A 14,524-nucleotide genomic window follows, 5' to 3' on the forward strand; every position below is an offset into this window, starting at 1 on the left:
CCTCCGGTTGGAAAAACGTATTTTTAAAGCCATTTTATGTAACATTTGGCTGCAAAAATCGGCATGACGGAACTGGCTGAATGTTTTAAGGAGTGGAGAATTCGGACAAGTCTATCAATGCACAAGATCAAGTGAAGTTCAGACTAAACCAAAGCAAATATATGTAGGTCTTTGCAAACTTTCAATACATTCCTTAATACCATTATCCAATATTTTGAGGAAAATGGCGGTAATAATTCAGAATATGGAACTTCGTGATACTGCTCTGCAAGTTTCGTTAAATCTGACAGATCAAACATGTAAAACTGAAGCCTACCCGGAAATGCCCTGGCAGGGCCCCTGCCTAGCTGGACAACATTCTTACATATTGCAACGTAAAACTCCTCTGTGTTTACGGAAATGATATAATCTCCCCTCGATCTTGGCAGGTCAGGTCGAGATATCTGGCATCGGAAATTAGAACAGACATGCTCCATTAACTCTCCTGAGAAGTGCCAAAGATATCGATTTTAATAGTTATCTAAGCTGCCTACACTTTCCGAGCTGTGCCAAAGACATTGAATTTAATAGCGATGTATCCCTGATTGCCTCCTTAGGAAACTGATATCATATATCCCTCAATCATGGCAGGTCCCCTGAGATCTTGAATAGAAAGGCGCACTTGCTCTGTTAACCCTTTGAACTTGAATCCTGAGATGCGCCAAAGACATATCCATATTCATATCAAAATATCAAAGACTGCCTCCATAGGAAACTGATATAATATCCCCCCCCCCCCACCCCCAGATCATGGCAGGTCTCGCTGAGATTTTGATCTTGAATTGAGGACACAAGCTCACTAGCTCTGTTAATCCTTGGAACTTGAATCCTGGGATGTGCTAATAATATCCATATTCATAACAAAAAATATCCCTCTCTGCCTTCATAGGAAACTGATACACAGTGGAACCTCCCTTAGCGACACCTCTCTATTAAGGACAACCTCTCTATTAAGGACACTAGTTTTGTTCCCAAAGTAGTAGTTTCCATTCAATTTGCCCTCTCTAATCAGGACACCACTACATTAAGGACAACCTCTCTATTAAGGACACTAGTTTTGTTCCCAAAGTAGTAGTTTCCATTCAATTTGACCTCTCTATTCAGGACACCTCTCTATTAGGGACAGCACTTGTCAGTCCCTAGGGTGTCCTTAATAGAGATGTTCTACTGCAGTACACCCCATCATCACAGGTCACACTGAGAAATCTCGCATCAGGGATGAAAACTCACCTGCCCATTACCCTTGAACCCTTGACCTGAGATGTGACGAAGATATCAATCATTTGCAGTGAAGACATCCCTGATTGCAGCCATACAAACCTGAACACTCTCCTCAATTATGGTAGGTCACGCCCGGATCTTGACTGAGATCTTGAGCTCCTGTGCACCTGTTAACCCCTTAAGCCCTACGCCCGGAATGTGTCAAAGACCCTAATAGCAATGCAGCCTTCATTCTTGCATCTGACACTAAAATACAATACTCCCCGCAATAATAAGAGGTAACATCGAGAAATCTAACATTGGAGACAAAAACTTAAGTGCTTGGTTAAAATTGTTAACCCTTTGAACAGCAAGGCTGGAGATGCAGTACTATAAACCGATGTGGTACTGTAAGCAGTAAATATTCAAGCACCTACAAGTTGGGGAATTTGCTAATTTTCAATTGGCAGCAGACTAGATATTGCATTCACTCCCGAAATTTAATTGTTGATGCATAGCAGAAATTTTTGTGCTTTTGTGTTTTACAGGAAACTGCTCACGAAATTTCAAGGGTGACAGTAGGCCTGTCTAAAAAAAGGTTCCATACCCAACTAATCTCAACAGGTGACATAGTATCGGGCAGTGTAGATTCCTTACAGCTGCTCTGGTTTCCTCGTACATAATACAAAACATTCATAAGGTGAGCTTATACATTTTTTGATTATACTGTTACTGATGCTTATAATATCATGATACAGTAGAACCTCCCTAAGCGGACACCTCTCTATTATGGACACCCACTCCATAAAGGACACCCACTCTATAAAGGATACCCACTCTATAAAGGACAGAAGTTTTGGTCCCAAATTGGGTCTTTCATTTAATTTGACCTCTCAAATCAGGACACCTCTCTATTAAGGACAGAACTTGTCAGTCACGAGGGTGCCTTTAATAGAGAGGCGTTGTAATTGGCTTCAAGATGATATTTGAAACTTGGAATCTACAACAACCGATTTATATAACAGTCAATTACCGACTAGCTCAAGATCTGAGGGGCATTGCCGACCGAGACGACAATAGACCATTATCAACCTCATTAGGTCCGTATGATAAACATACTGCACACAATTCAAGAGGGGACCTGTCAGCATGATCCATTCAGAGAAAGACTTGTCACAATATGCAATTAGCATGACAATAAGCATGATAAGTGCATGATACAAGTACAACATGCAATTGATGTTGAAACCTGTTGACATCGGTTATGTTACAATCAGAATGAAAAATATCGAGCCAGGGAACATACGTTATGTAGTTGATTCAATGAAAAAGTATATGCTGCATGTAGATGATTCAATAGAGAAGTATATGCTACATGTAGCTGATTCAATTGAAAAGCATATGCTACATGTAGATGATTCAATGGAAAAGTATATGCTACATGCAGATGAATCAATAGAGAAGTATATGCTACATGTAAATGATTCGATTGAGGAGTATATGCTACATGTAGATGATTCAATTGAGAAGTATATGCTGTGTAGATGATTCTATGGGGAAGGATTAAGCAGGGATTTTGAGGCTTTCAGACCCCCAAAGTGTAAAGCCACAAAGAACAAACAAGTGTATGATAGCAGCTATATAAGTACGGCACATAAATCCTGTTTTGAAAGCAACAACCATAATGAATGATGTCAGATTAGAAAAACTTTTAAGTTACAGCACAAATATATAACCAAAACAGCATATCTATGATCTCAATTCAAAACTGGCCCTAAATTCTACACTCTTTTGATAGAACAGTGTGGATTAGAATAACAAACAACTAAATAATCAATTTGGACTGCTCCATTCCTCACGATAATCCAGGGACACAATCACCAGGAATGTACCAATATCTATCACAGAAACCAACTGAAATGCACTAAAATACACCTGTTTCGGAACACAAAACCTATAAATGCATGAATTTGAATGTACATGTAATCCGCTCCATCCAGTATTAGAATCATCCAAAACATCCATGCAATGCGAATGCCCCAATCCAAATATTCAAATGAACCATATTCGAACCACAAACAGATCCTATGAACCAGCTTTGGTCAGTATGAGCGAAAAGGCCCGCTATAAATCCAAACATAGGGGCCTATATCCAAGAAGACTTCGAAATCTAAATACACAACGATGACACCTATTAAAAGCACTTCTGAAAATAATCTGCTCCAATTGTTCCTAAGAATCACAATATGAAAAGAAATCGCAAAAAGACTGAATCCATGGACTCGCCTCGGTCAGGGCTACTGAGTAGCAGTATACATGTGGGCCATGACACTTTGAATGACTAGGCCCATGTCTTAGAAGACACCGAAACGAAACATCCACACAGCACGACAGCTAATCTACTACTGAATGTGTGAGTGTACTCCCAGCCAGCGATGGCATGAACGAGAGCATCCGTATGCCCTGTTGCCCAGCGTGATATACCTCCAAGCATGAAATTTCTGTTGGCGTATTGTTCTCAAAGATAAGTGTTCCGATACTGTCGATGATATGGAGCACGGTGTTATGCACGCTGGGGCAGCCTTCCGAGGGTGGAATTCACACAACCCAATCGGTACAACTATTGTTTACTTCTGCAATGTCAGTCTACAGTGCACCTGCACTGAGAGTATATGCACAAAGCCAAATTATAGATTTGGATTATAGTGTCAGCTGTTTAAATTAGTACTTTATGATATATCGAATTTAAAACACCAAGTGTCAGCTTTTTCAATGCATTTATGCATAAGTCGTCATCATATTTGCACTACGGAATAGTTTAATTTAAAACGATATGGCCCAGATGTTTCATGGGCCGAACTCGGGTCAAAAAGGTGATGGTCAGACACATTGAGATATTACCCGATCATTTTTCATACTGTGTGGACATTTGAAAAGAAGCTGTGCATTTACAGTCCAAGTCAACGTGGACATCCTTCCTGCTTCGCGTCAGTTACATACAACATACCCGCCAAGTTGCACACCAATGACGCACTAGTCAAATGCTTATCTCTCTGTGTTTTGTGTGTATGTCGCACGACCTATGTGAGACCTACGCACCAGGTAGCGTGCGTATGAAGGGATGTCAATTGTGATTAGGACTTTATTTTCTTTTAAAATCTATCCAGATGCTGCCCTTTGTTCATGATTACCGAATGGCAAATGCAATATTTTCTCTTTTTTTATTATCGCACGATTTCACATATTCCAACATACATGTTGGGCTGTGAAGGGCTCAAAAAAATCAGCAAATTAGAAGAATTGGCCTGGCTTTTCAAAAACAGAATTTGCCCACAATAAAAAATTTGCATTTAAAAGCGGATCTTGAGGTGTCTTTTGGAGTTTAAAAAAAATTTATTAAAATATTTACTCAAGGAATTTGCCAAATCAAAACACGGAAAAAAGGATTATCAAAAACGAGATTTGCTGGGGCCCTTACTGTGAAATGACCCGAGGACATGGCATTTATTGTCTGGTGTTTCAACGGGGCTCATGGGAATACTCATTAGCCATGGTGATGAAGAGAGCCTTGCAAACAACCTGTCAGCCATGGTCCTATCCATACATCAGTTATGCAAACAAGGTGCCATTATATCATGCATGCAACTTTGCGGAAGTTGAGTGTATGTACATGTATATGAACATTTTCATGTTCAGACGGAAAATCTAAAGAGATAATAGACATATATCAGATCTTGCTGCTTGCAATAATCACCAACTTTTGTTGAAGCTACATGCGATGACTGTGTAGAAGAGAGATCTTTGTCACGATATTCATCACACGTCACAGTGACAAAATATTCCATTGTTTTCGGGGTGCATCAAGGTAATGTTTCTCCCCACACACACACACATAAATATGGATTCCTAAAAAATTAAGGTATACAATTCAAACAAGGTAATTAAAGGAAACCTGTGGCGAAACGCTTATAAAAATTGGGAATTTTGAACGGCCCGGTTAAAACCTAAGGCGGGAATAAAGTTCCATTGATAAATCTTAGCAGTTTTGAGTTCCCCAGGTAGTTGATTATGTGAGCTGGGCATCTGGGTAACATCGCATAACATTACTGACTCCAGTCAATGAACTGCATAAAAGATAATCACCAATTTAGTTATTTTTACTTGTTCAGCTAGTCTAAATAAATATTTTGTGCCACGACTGGATCTCTTTAAGTGCATCGATAAACTTTCCTTAAATTCCCATAAATTTTCTGAAATTTCCACCCCTGCGACAAAAACATCATTCAAAAATTCTATTCTGGGACATTTGAAACTTCCACACAACAATTCACATGGTTTCGTGTGAATTTCCACATGGTTAGTGTGAATTTCCACATACATGGTTTCGTGTGAATTTCTACATGGTTTCGTGTGAATTCACACTAACATGTCTAAATAAAATTCCTGGGGTGCAACTTGGCCTACTACAAGACAAGATTACACGGGGTAGAAAATTCCAGGGCTCACATTATAGATTTACCATAAAATTCCTATCATTTCCGATATATTTCCGCTCAGATGTCAAGACAACTCTTCTCAAATGTTTGTTGCCTAGTAACAAACACGTCAATTTACATAGTTATCATAAACTGATATGATGATGAATTAGTAATAGCATAATTTTTGTAAGATAACAATCAGACAGTGCCCAGAAATGATGCCAATGATTGCGGACAAGAAATATCTGACAATAAAACCTAGAATTTAACCCCTCCCTCACAGTAGTTACTTAAGTTTATAGGGGGGAGGGTGGAGGGGGGGTTAAAAGTAAAGTTTTGAGGTTTACTACAAAAACTATCTCCTGCAAAAAGAAATCAGATCGATGGTTGCTGTGCCTATTACAAAGTACATGTATATTACACAGCACTGTGACATGCTCAGCCCACGCAATCACACCCTGGAAATCTGCCCATTTTAAGGGCTCAAGAACTGAGGCCCTGAATAAAGGACCTTGGCATGTCCGACTCAAATCAAAACAAACAACCCAAGAGAGGTCCAAGGACATTTGTATTTAAAGGCCAATCCTTTCTTAAGGAGTTTTAATCTTCAGATAGCAAACACTTTGGCTAGTATTTGGAACCTGGAGGAATTACGTTTTATGTATCAGTATTGACCATCGAAATAGCTTAATTTTCTTCAAGGATACCAGCATATTCTATCATTGACAGACCTGCCAACCCTCAAAATGCCTAGATAGTATTTCAACAGGATTTGGGGGTAATTTTAGCCATATTTTCCTAATGTTCCAATATTCTACTGACTGAGACCTGCAATGCAGATCTGCTCCAAGGAGGGTCCACAGCAATCGCCAGATTGATCCATAGATGAAGCTGGAGTGGGCTGATACACCGGTCAAATGCCACCGGGCATACTTCCAAGGACAGCACTCTAATGGACAGCCGACAGAAGAAACCGAGGCTGTCCAAAGGAGACATGGTGCTGTGCGGTAGAGGAGGAGATGAAGTGGCTTGGTCTGGCCTGGGAAACATCTACAGACAGGCTGCCAACCAAAACTGCTGATTGAGCCTTATATGCCCTCTAGGGATGAACAGGATGATAAGTAAGTCAGTGACCTCTTCCTAAGTTTACTCAAGATGCATTTGCGTTTCAAAATCCAGCATTGTTCATTTCTGACAGAAACAGATAGTGAGCGATTTGAACATACGGGAAAATTTGAATGCATTTTCTTTGGGAAGAACATGCATTGAAATATTCAATTCCCTTTGAATTATTGCCAGGAACTGAATAAAATAACCAATAACTGAATGATAGCCATTCATAAATCTCACTGGATGCTTTCGGACACAGAACCAGACAGGAATGACGTAAATCATGAAAGTGCTTTTCTGGAAAGGCAAACAGTGACAAAAACAATAAGCCACAGAAGGGGTTCTGATGAATTGCATCAAGATTATGCCCACTGTTACATCCCATCTCACTGGATGCTTTTGGAAAATTTTTGGGTGAACCAGACAGGAATGACGTAAATCATGAAAGTGCATTTCTGGAAAGGTAGACTGCCACAAAAACAATAATCCACAGAAGACGTTCTAATTAATTGCATCAGTATCATACCCACTGTTACATCCCAATACCCCACCAGGTTTATTCCCTGCTTCCATGGTGCTCCTCATGGAACGATGCTATGATATTACCAAAATACATGTTTTCTGAGAAGGAAAATTAATATCATCATTGCAACTCTTAGGAGTCAATCTACATGTTGTTTTCTAGAACAGTGGGAGGCTTACACGGAGCAAGAATTAATAAAGACTAGTCTTTATCAATAGCAACCTGGACAGACCAGACCATATCATATTGCTCACCACATCATCAATGACGCTGTCCAAGAAATTCTGTCCCAGAAATACGTACCAGGTTTTTACGACACACAAAAGACAAAAGTGGACTAAAAGTAGACCATTTTGTTCATGATTCTATCAGAAGATGGCAGACGCACGACGGCACGGTGACATCAAATTAAAACCAGACTAAAATGGGACCATATTCGGATCGTGTTCACGCTTACAAAACCGAATCGGAGCAATCTAGATATCAAAACTCGAGACAGGGTCCACCTTTTGATCTAAGCGATCCACACCAGATCAAACCAAACTCTACTCATGACCAATCCAGGCGGTGCCAGATCAGTTTGGCCAACGCAAGGCTCCACTGGGAGAAATACAAAACAATCAATAAAGGGAAAAAATTTGGTAAGTGACAGATTTTTTACTTTACAAATTGTTTGGCAGAACTATGCATAATTTTGCTTGTCCCGCACATAAGTGATTTAATTCCTGGCTATCCCAATCACATGCAACAAAAATTGCTCATCTGCTGTGGTAGTGGCAGGCCCTCTGACAAAAATCAGAGATTGATATCAAAATTGAAGTCTCCAACCATTTTCTGTAAAGTCACTTCAGACAAATTGATATATCACCTCAGACAAATGTGACCCGTCACAGCAAAACCAGGCGCTTGTCGCTCAGAAGATGAGCCTTATAAATGACATCAGGAGATAATGGAAGAAATTGATGTCCTCATATTTCACAAAAGGCAGACAATAGAGAAATGAACAGACAGTCTGTCTCAACCTGCCTAGCTCAGAGCGACATGTGCCTGGTTTGGCTGTGACGGGTCACAAATAACATTGACGATGATCTGCAGGCAAATCGTACTCCTTCGATGACATCTGCTACAATGACTGTATTAAATTTTCAGACATGTACCTCTTTAACTATGAATAACAGTTTCTGTTGCAAAAATGGCATTCCATAAACCTGTTGGCAGCTGGCCAACTACTGGAAAACTGGTATTGGCAAAATACATTCATAACAGAAATCATTCAGGCGAAGAATTATGCAATTGACGATTGAAATGATGCAAGACTATTACAAAAGCTAAAACATTGATTGAGAATCATTGCAAGATGAGAGATATAATGACAAATTGCAAAAGAGTTGGTCGTGGATGATGATTAATCTTGTTCAACATACATGACACGAAGTCTTGAAGAATTCAAAATTGAAAACTTTCAAATTTCCAAAAAATCATGAAAATTATGAGCACGAAATAAGAGGTGCAAATGTTAGCCGTTGACAGCTCAGGATGCTGCAACACTACGTGGAAGGCAAATTACGCCACGGTTAAACACACAGCACATTTTGGATTATAATCCTGTTGTCAATCACTGCATTGCAATAAGAGTAACAAACTGGTGATCTCCATGAAATTTTTAAACGATGTCGGAGGTCACTTACCGAGTTCAAAGTATTTTATTTGAGCCTTAATTTGTCATTACCGAAAATAAAATGTTTGCAGATTTTCACTTTGTGAAATTTGCAATGAGCTTAAAGGCCTACACCGTTCGTTAAAAATTTTGAATTTGTGATTGAATTTGAAAATGTCGAATTGCGAAAATACATACTAAATATAATTTTCGACATTGCTGTTGTGTAGACTGATATACAAATACTATGAATACCAAGTTTAAACAAATTTGTATTCACAATAACTGCACTACGGCATTGTGTATTATAGTGGATTTGTATTTAACTGGAGCACAAGTAATTATGAACGGTGTACCCCTTAACATTTAGGAATAGTAAATATTACCCAATTTTGAGTGATTTTCGAATTATACACAGTGTATGTCAGTGATTATCAGGCCTCTGAAATCCGAAGTGCGCTGTATAAAAGAAGCATTATCATAATTAAGACACTGATACTTGACTGAAAAGGAATCAGAATCGAAATACACAAAACTTGTGACAACTGAAAGAGGAGTGTTGTGTAGATTATGACAAGTTGGAGAGACCAGACAAGAGATTATCACGGGGTGGAAATAAGTGTGCGAAAAATATTCGAGATATTCTCCATATCAGTAGTCTTGTGTGACAGAAACTTGACTGGGGTGACATGTTAGGCCGGTGCATACGGGCGACTATTAAAAACAGTCCCTGACAACTATTCAAGCAACTAAAATGATATGGCTGATTGCTTCGGATGAAACTATACTTTTGAAAGAAATTGTTCTGCTCACATTTTCTTTTTTTAGCCAATTTTGAAGGGACTTCCCTCAAACTAGTCTTCAGCTCCTGTCGCCCATCCCGAAACTATTTTAAACATCACTTTGTCCACGCACGCTTCTAAAAAATGATGTCATGCACCAGATATAAAGGTGCTGCACAGAATTGCACGACACCACAATCCAGTAGGGAGTCCTGGTAGTGTAGTTGCCAAATTTTTTGACTTGGGGTCATGAGGTCTCTGGTTCAAACCCCACTCTTGGCGTGAGACTGTGCATTCCTAAAGAACTGCCTCTTCAAACCTCTGCAATTGTTTGAGAAGTCATCAGGAAATGGCCTAGGTTTTAATCACCCGTACGTGTGCACCAGCCAATCTGCTACTGCAAGGTTACAAATGTCTACCTCATGTGTTGGATAGAAAGGCAGAGGATGGCTTTGTTATAAGTGAACTCCTTCTCGTGCTTTCAGATTTAAAGACCTAGCGTATTCAGACAGAACCGAATTTGACCCATTCAGCCATGATCCGCGTGCACATCTGTGCTGTTCTGTCCGAGCAGAGCGCCCCTTACATTACATCATCCAGCAGCATCATCACCCCTTTAAGAATCTAAAGCAGCACTGCAATCGGCAGAAGTTGGAAGAAAATTGCCAGACCTAGTTTTTAACAATACAGTAACACCTCTCTTAGCAGACAGCTCTCTATTAAGGACACTAGTTTTGGTCCCAAATTGCTATCAAGGACACCCTCGTGACTGACTAGTGCTGTCCTTAATACTATAGAGAGGTGTCCTGATTAGAGAGGTCAAACTGAATGGAAACAACCAATTTGGGACCAAAACTAGTGTCCTTAATAGAGAGGTTGTATTTGATAGAGAGGTGTCCGCTAAGGGAGGTTCCACTGTACCACCAAAAATATATAAGAAGTGCTTATATATTTTAGATAGCACCATTGCCTGAAGACAAGCCAGAGCTTCTAGGGACACCCGATTTGTGCAAAAGATGCCAACCAGGTTTTACCTGTGAGGGTGAAAGTGGGCTACGGGCAGCTCACTGTGGCCAGGGAGGGCTGCTTCTGATAACCAAGGCCAACAAGGCCCTACTCCATCCATACTAGTATTAAAGAGGCTTGAGGTGTTCTCACTATCATAATTGACCAACACTAGGCCTTTAAATCTGTCAAGCCAAATAGAAATTTTAGCTTGGTGTATACACGACCAGTTGTCCAGGCTACCTAGGCGGTGTATACACGACCAGTTGTCCAGGCTACCTAGGCGGTGTATACACGACCAGTTGTCCAGGCTACCTAGGCGGTGTATACAAGACCAGTTGTCCAGGCTTCCTAGGCTAAATGTTCTAACATAGTAACAACCACTAAAACGTCTAATTCTCCTAAGACAAGTGCTGCCAACTATGTTAGCTGAAAGGACCTATCAGCAAAATCTCCAATACGATAAAAACTTTAGAGTCAATTTATCACGGGCACTGATTCAATCGTAATGAGTGCAGACACTAATAAACACTGATGACTGATGAGGCCAAAAAAATGTGGAAATGTCTTGTTGCTCAAAGAAGCCATAATTTTGAGAACGCCTGTGCTAGAAACGTTAAAATAAGGCCATGCTTGACAAATTATGTGTTTTGAGTCCATTTTAGCCACCTTAGACTTCAATGCATTCGAGTGAAAAACACAAGTCTTCTATTACAGAATGTAAGGTTTTTTTATGTTAAAAATATCCAGAATAGCCAGTACGGATGCTAATGCATTTTTTTCATCAAATAAGTTACTGTGAAATAATTGGTGTGGGTAGGGGCACCTAAAACAAAAAATCAAGCACGCATGGCCTATGCGTTGCTGCGAGAAATCTCACTGCCGACTGAAGCCATGTATCCTGGATTGAACTAAAGGCACAAGGAAGCACTATATTGGGATTAAGGCATATCACACGAAAACTCAACGCACTAGAAGAGAAAGGGGCAATCTGGCGGCAGGGATTTAGATCGACGTGATAGGTTAATAGAGGCCCTCACACCAGACGGAGGAAGCCACTGAAGGCCACAACAAACAAGCAGCAAACACAAGACCGCATGGTCGCACACCACATGATCTTTTGTTCCTTGTGCCTATATTTAGGTTTGTTTGGGCCCGCAATGACTTCCTCCGCCTGGTGTATAAGGGTCTATAGATAGCATCCCCACGCAAAAGATATGGTGTATTCAACAGCTTTATAACTGGTGTTGAGTAGCATTACCGAGAAGGGTGTGATTTTTTCTTCACATGACCAAAGCACAACCGGAGGGATAATCATATCAGTTTTGACAACCTCTGGCCCAAAATCCAGAACCAAGAGCAGATTTGACTCATGGCATTGTGTTCACCAGCATGACCAGTTTAAACATAAAAGAAGCAGTTTTGGTTCTGGAACAGCTCTTTCTCACAGGAGTGATTTTCAAAGTTTTTGAGGCTTGCTGCTTAGACTACCAGACAGTCGTTGATAGGAAGCCTAACCCTTCCATTTTGATGTTAATTTGGTGAGCTGGGGTCACATTCAGAGAGTGTATGACCTTGAAGTGGATTGTGACCTTGAGAACAATGTGACCTTGACCCTGCCGCCATTACCAACCAAGGATATACAGAAGGAATCAGTCGGTGAAATTAACCTTCAGTTCCACTTGTGAACAAGAATCGTCGGGCAAGGGTGAGTTCCTGCCCTCTTCGTAAGATGGCGGTTTCGTCTGCAATTAAACACGTAGACTTCCATGTAAGAGGAGTGCGCAGTTCTATTGCCCTTAGAAAAAAATGGCTCTGTTTTTGAATACATGAACCAATTTATGAAAAAGTAGGCACATTTTTGAACAAAATGTTCCAACGACAACCACACTACCAAAAACCTCGAAATATTTGTGGCCATTTCATTTCAAAGTTTTGTGACATTTTATTTCTTGTTTTTTTTAAACAATTTATTTCATGGTTTTATGAACTTGCAACTCCAGCATGCTTTCGATTACCCTTTCACTGCAGTGACCATTTTTCAGCCAGCGCCACCATATGCAGACGGCCAATACCAATAATACTTTAGAGCTAACTTTTAACTAAATGGTCGAAACTATTCGAAAGTGTCGCCATCTATACTATAATCTATTATGATGAATTAATTATTTCCAAGTACGTTTGGCGTATTTGGAGAGTTTGCAACCAAGTGCTGGTGAATAAATATTTAAGAAGGGCAAGACGTGGGACCATGTACATGACGTGGATAGCACGTCAACCACAGCGAAAGGTTTAAGCGTTTTGACAACCATGCAGAAGTAATTTCAATTAAATAATCCTTTTAGCCGCGATTTTGATATTTTGGCAATTGTCCGTAATTGCAAAAATATGAAAGACACACAAATATTTCTGGCTTTAGTATGAATATCTTACTGATATTACGCTACAGTTGGCGGCTTTTAGCTGCCGGGTTCAAAACTGACGGAGGACAAGAAGCGATTCTTTGAGAAACTGATAAAGACACCGCATGTTGGCAAACATTTGGTTGCTGTCACCAGAGACAGATGGCATCAGCGTCCTTAAACTGCTATAGTTTGGTTCAAAATGTTCAGGATTATCGCACAAAGCTATCTTTTTAAAAGTACATGTATCTCTTCAAATTTGATAAAACCTACCTGAAATTGATCTTTACATTATGTCCCAGTGTTTTAACCCATTCAAAAAGTTCATTGCAACCACAAGCTCTCCAGAAAATGATGACTTTGTGCAGGGTATGCTCCATATGCCAAATGCATGTGTCAAACACGGTGGGTCATCAAAGACTTTTCTTGCAACAGACATCTAGCGCTAGCACTACATCATTATCACGACATTTCTCAAATGACGCAAAACCCCTCTGCAAAAAGTTGGTCGTAAAAATCCCAATGCTGTCACCCCAGACCTTTTTCCTGAATGGTTGTGGCCGGAATGAACTTCGGAATTGATTAAAATGCTGGAACATGATGTTATGATTAATTTTAGGAAGGTTTCATGAAAATCAAAGAGCAATGAGGAACCTGCAGAACTAAAAATCCAGATGGCAGCACCAGTACTAAAAGGCACACTTCCAGTGCATTTTCCATTAAAATTCAGTTTTGTTGATTTTCTGCCTAAAACTCATCAAAATAGAATTAAGGGCCAATAAAACAACACCTTTGGTGCTATTTCTCCAAGTAGAGTAATTAAGGAATGAAATATTCAATAATCATTGACCCGGGAAATGGCTTTCTCATGACAACCATGGTCCACTTGCCTGCAGGGCCCCCTATTGGCAGGTTTTGTTGTGCAGGTTCCTCATTGGGAAAATGAGGTTGACATGCAACCTTCCTCAACATCTTGAACCAAATTATGCCATACCGTTTCATGAAAAAAATTCAAAACACATCCAGAACAGGAATTATTTTTACGTGAATTGAAATGAGCGATCCTACAGAACCTTCCTCACAAAAAGTTAAAAGTCCATTCACCAATTGTTTTAATTTTTTGAAGCAGAAAATGTTGACTACACTCACCATACTAGAGTCCGTTGGTGACGCCTGATTGTCTGATGCCTTATCACCTTCACTAGAGGGCGCAATGTAGTCATCATCGCTCGACGTAAGACCTAATTCTTCACCATAACTGTAGTGGACCCATTGCCAGAGTTCTTGGGGGGACATAGGCTGTAAACGAGAGTCGTTGAGAAAATATA

At 40.0% G+C, this 14,524-nt stretch overlaps 1 protein-coding gene across 6 annotated transcripts in view; it reads right to left on the reverse strand.

Annotated features, from left to right (window-relative positions):
• Window positions 1-14,524, reverse strand: part of LOC135502472 (protein Aster-B-like) — a 95,500-nt gene that overhangs the window by 47,218 nt on the left and 33,758 nt on the right. For 5 of the 6 annotated variants that reach the window (XM_064795320.1, XM_064795315.1, XM_064795317.1 and 2 more), the window contains 2 exons: window positions 14,346-14,495; window positions 12,465-12,539 (listed from right to left, as the gene is read on the reverse strand). In XM_064795320.1, coding sequence (XP_064651390.1) covers window positions 12,465-12,539; window positions 14,346-14,495 — 225 coding nt within the window. The remainder of the gene's footprint in view (window positions 1-12,464; window positions 12,540-14,345; window positions 14,496-14,524) is intronic. The other variant, XM_064795316.1, reaches the window with a different exon arrangement.

The sequence above is a fragment of the Lineus longissimus genome, chromosome 18 (genome assembly GCF_910592395.1).
Source record: "Lineus longissimus chromosome 18, tnLinLong1.2, whole genome shotgun sequence".
NCBI classification, from domain to species: domain Eukaryota; kingdom Metazoa; phylum Nemertea; class Pilidiophora; order Heteronemertea; family Lineidae; genus Lineus; species Lineus longissimus.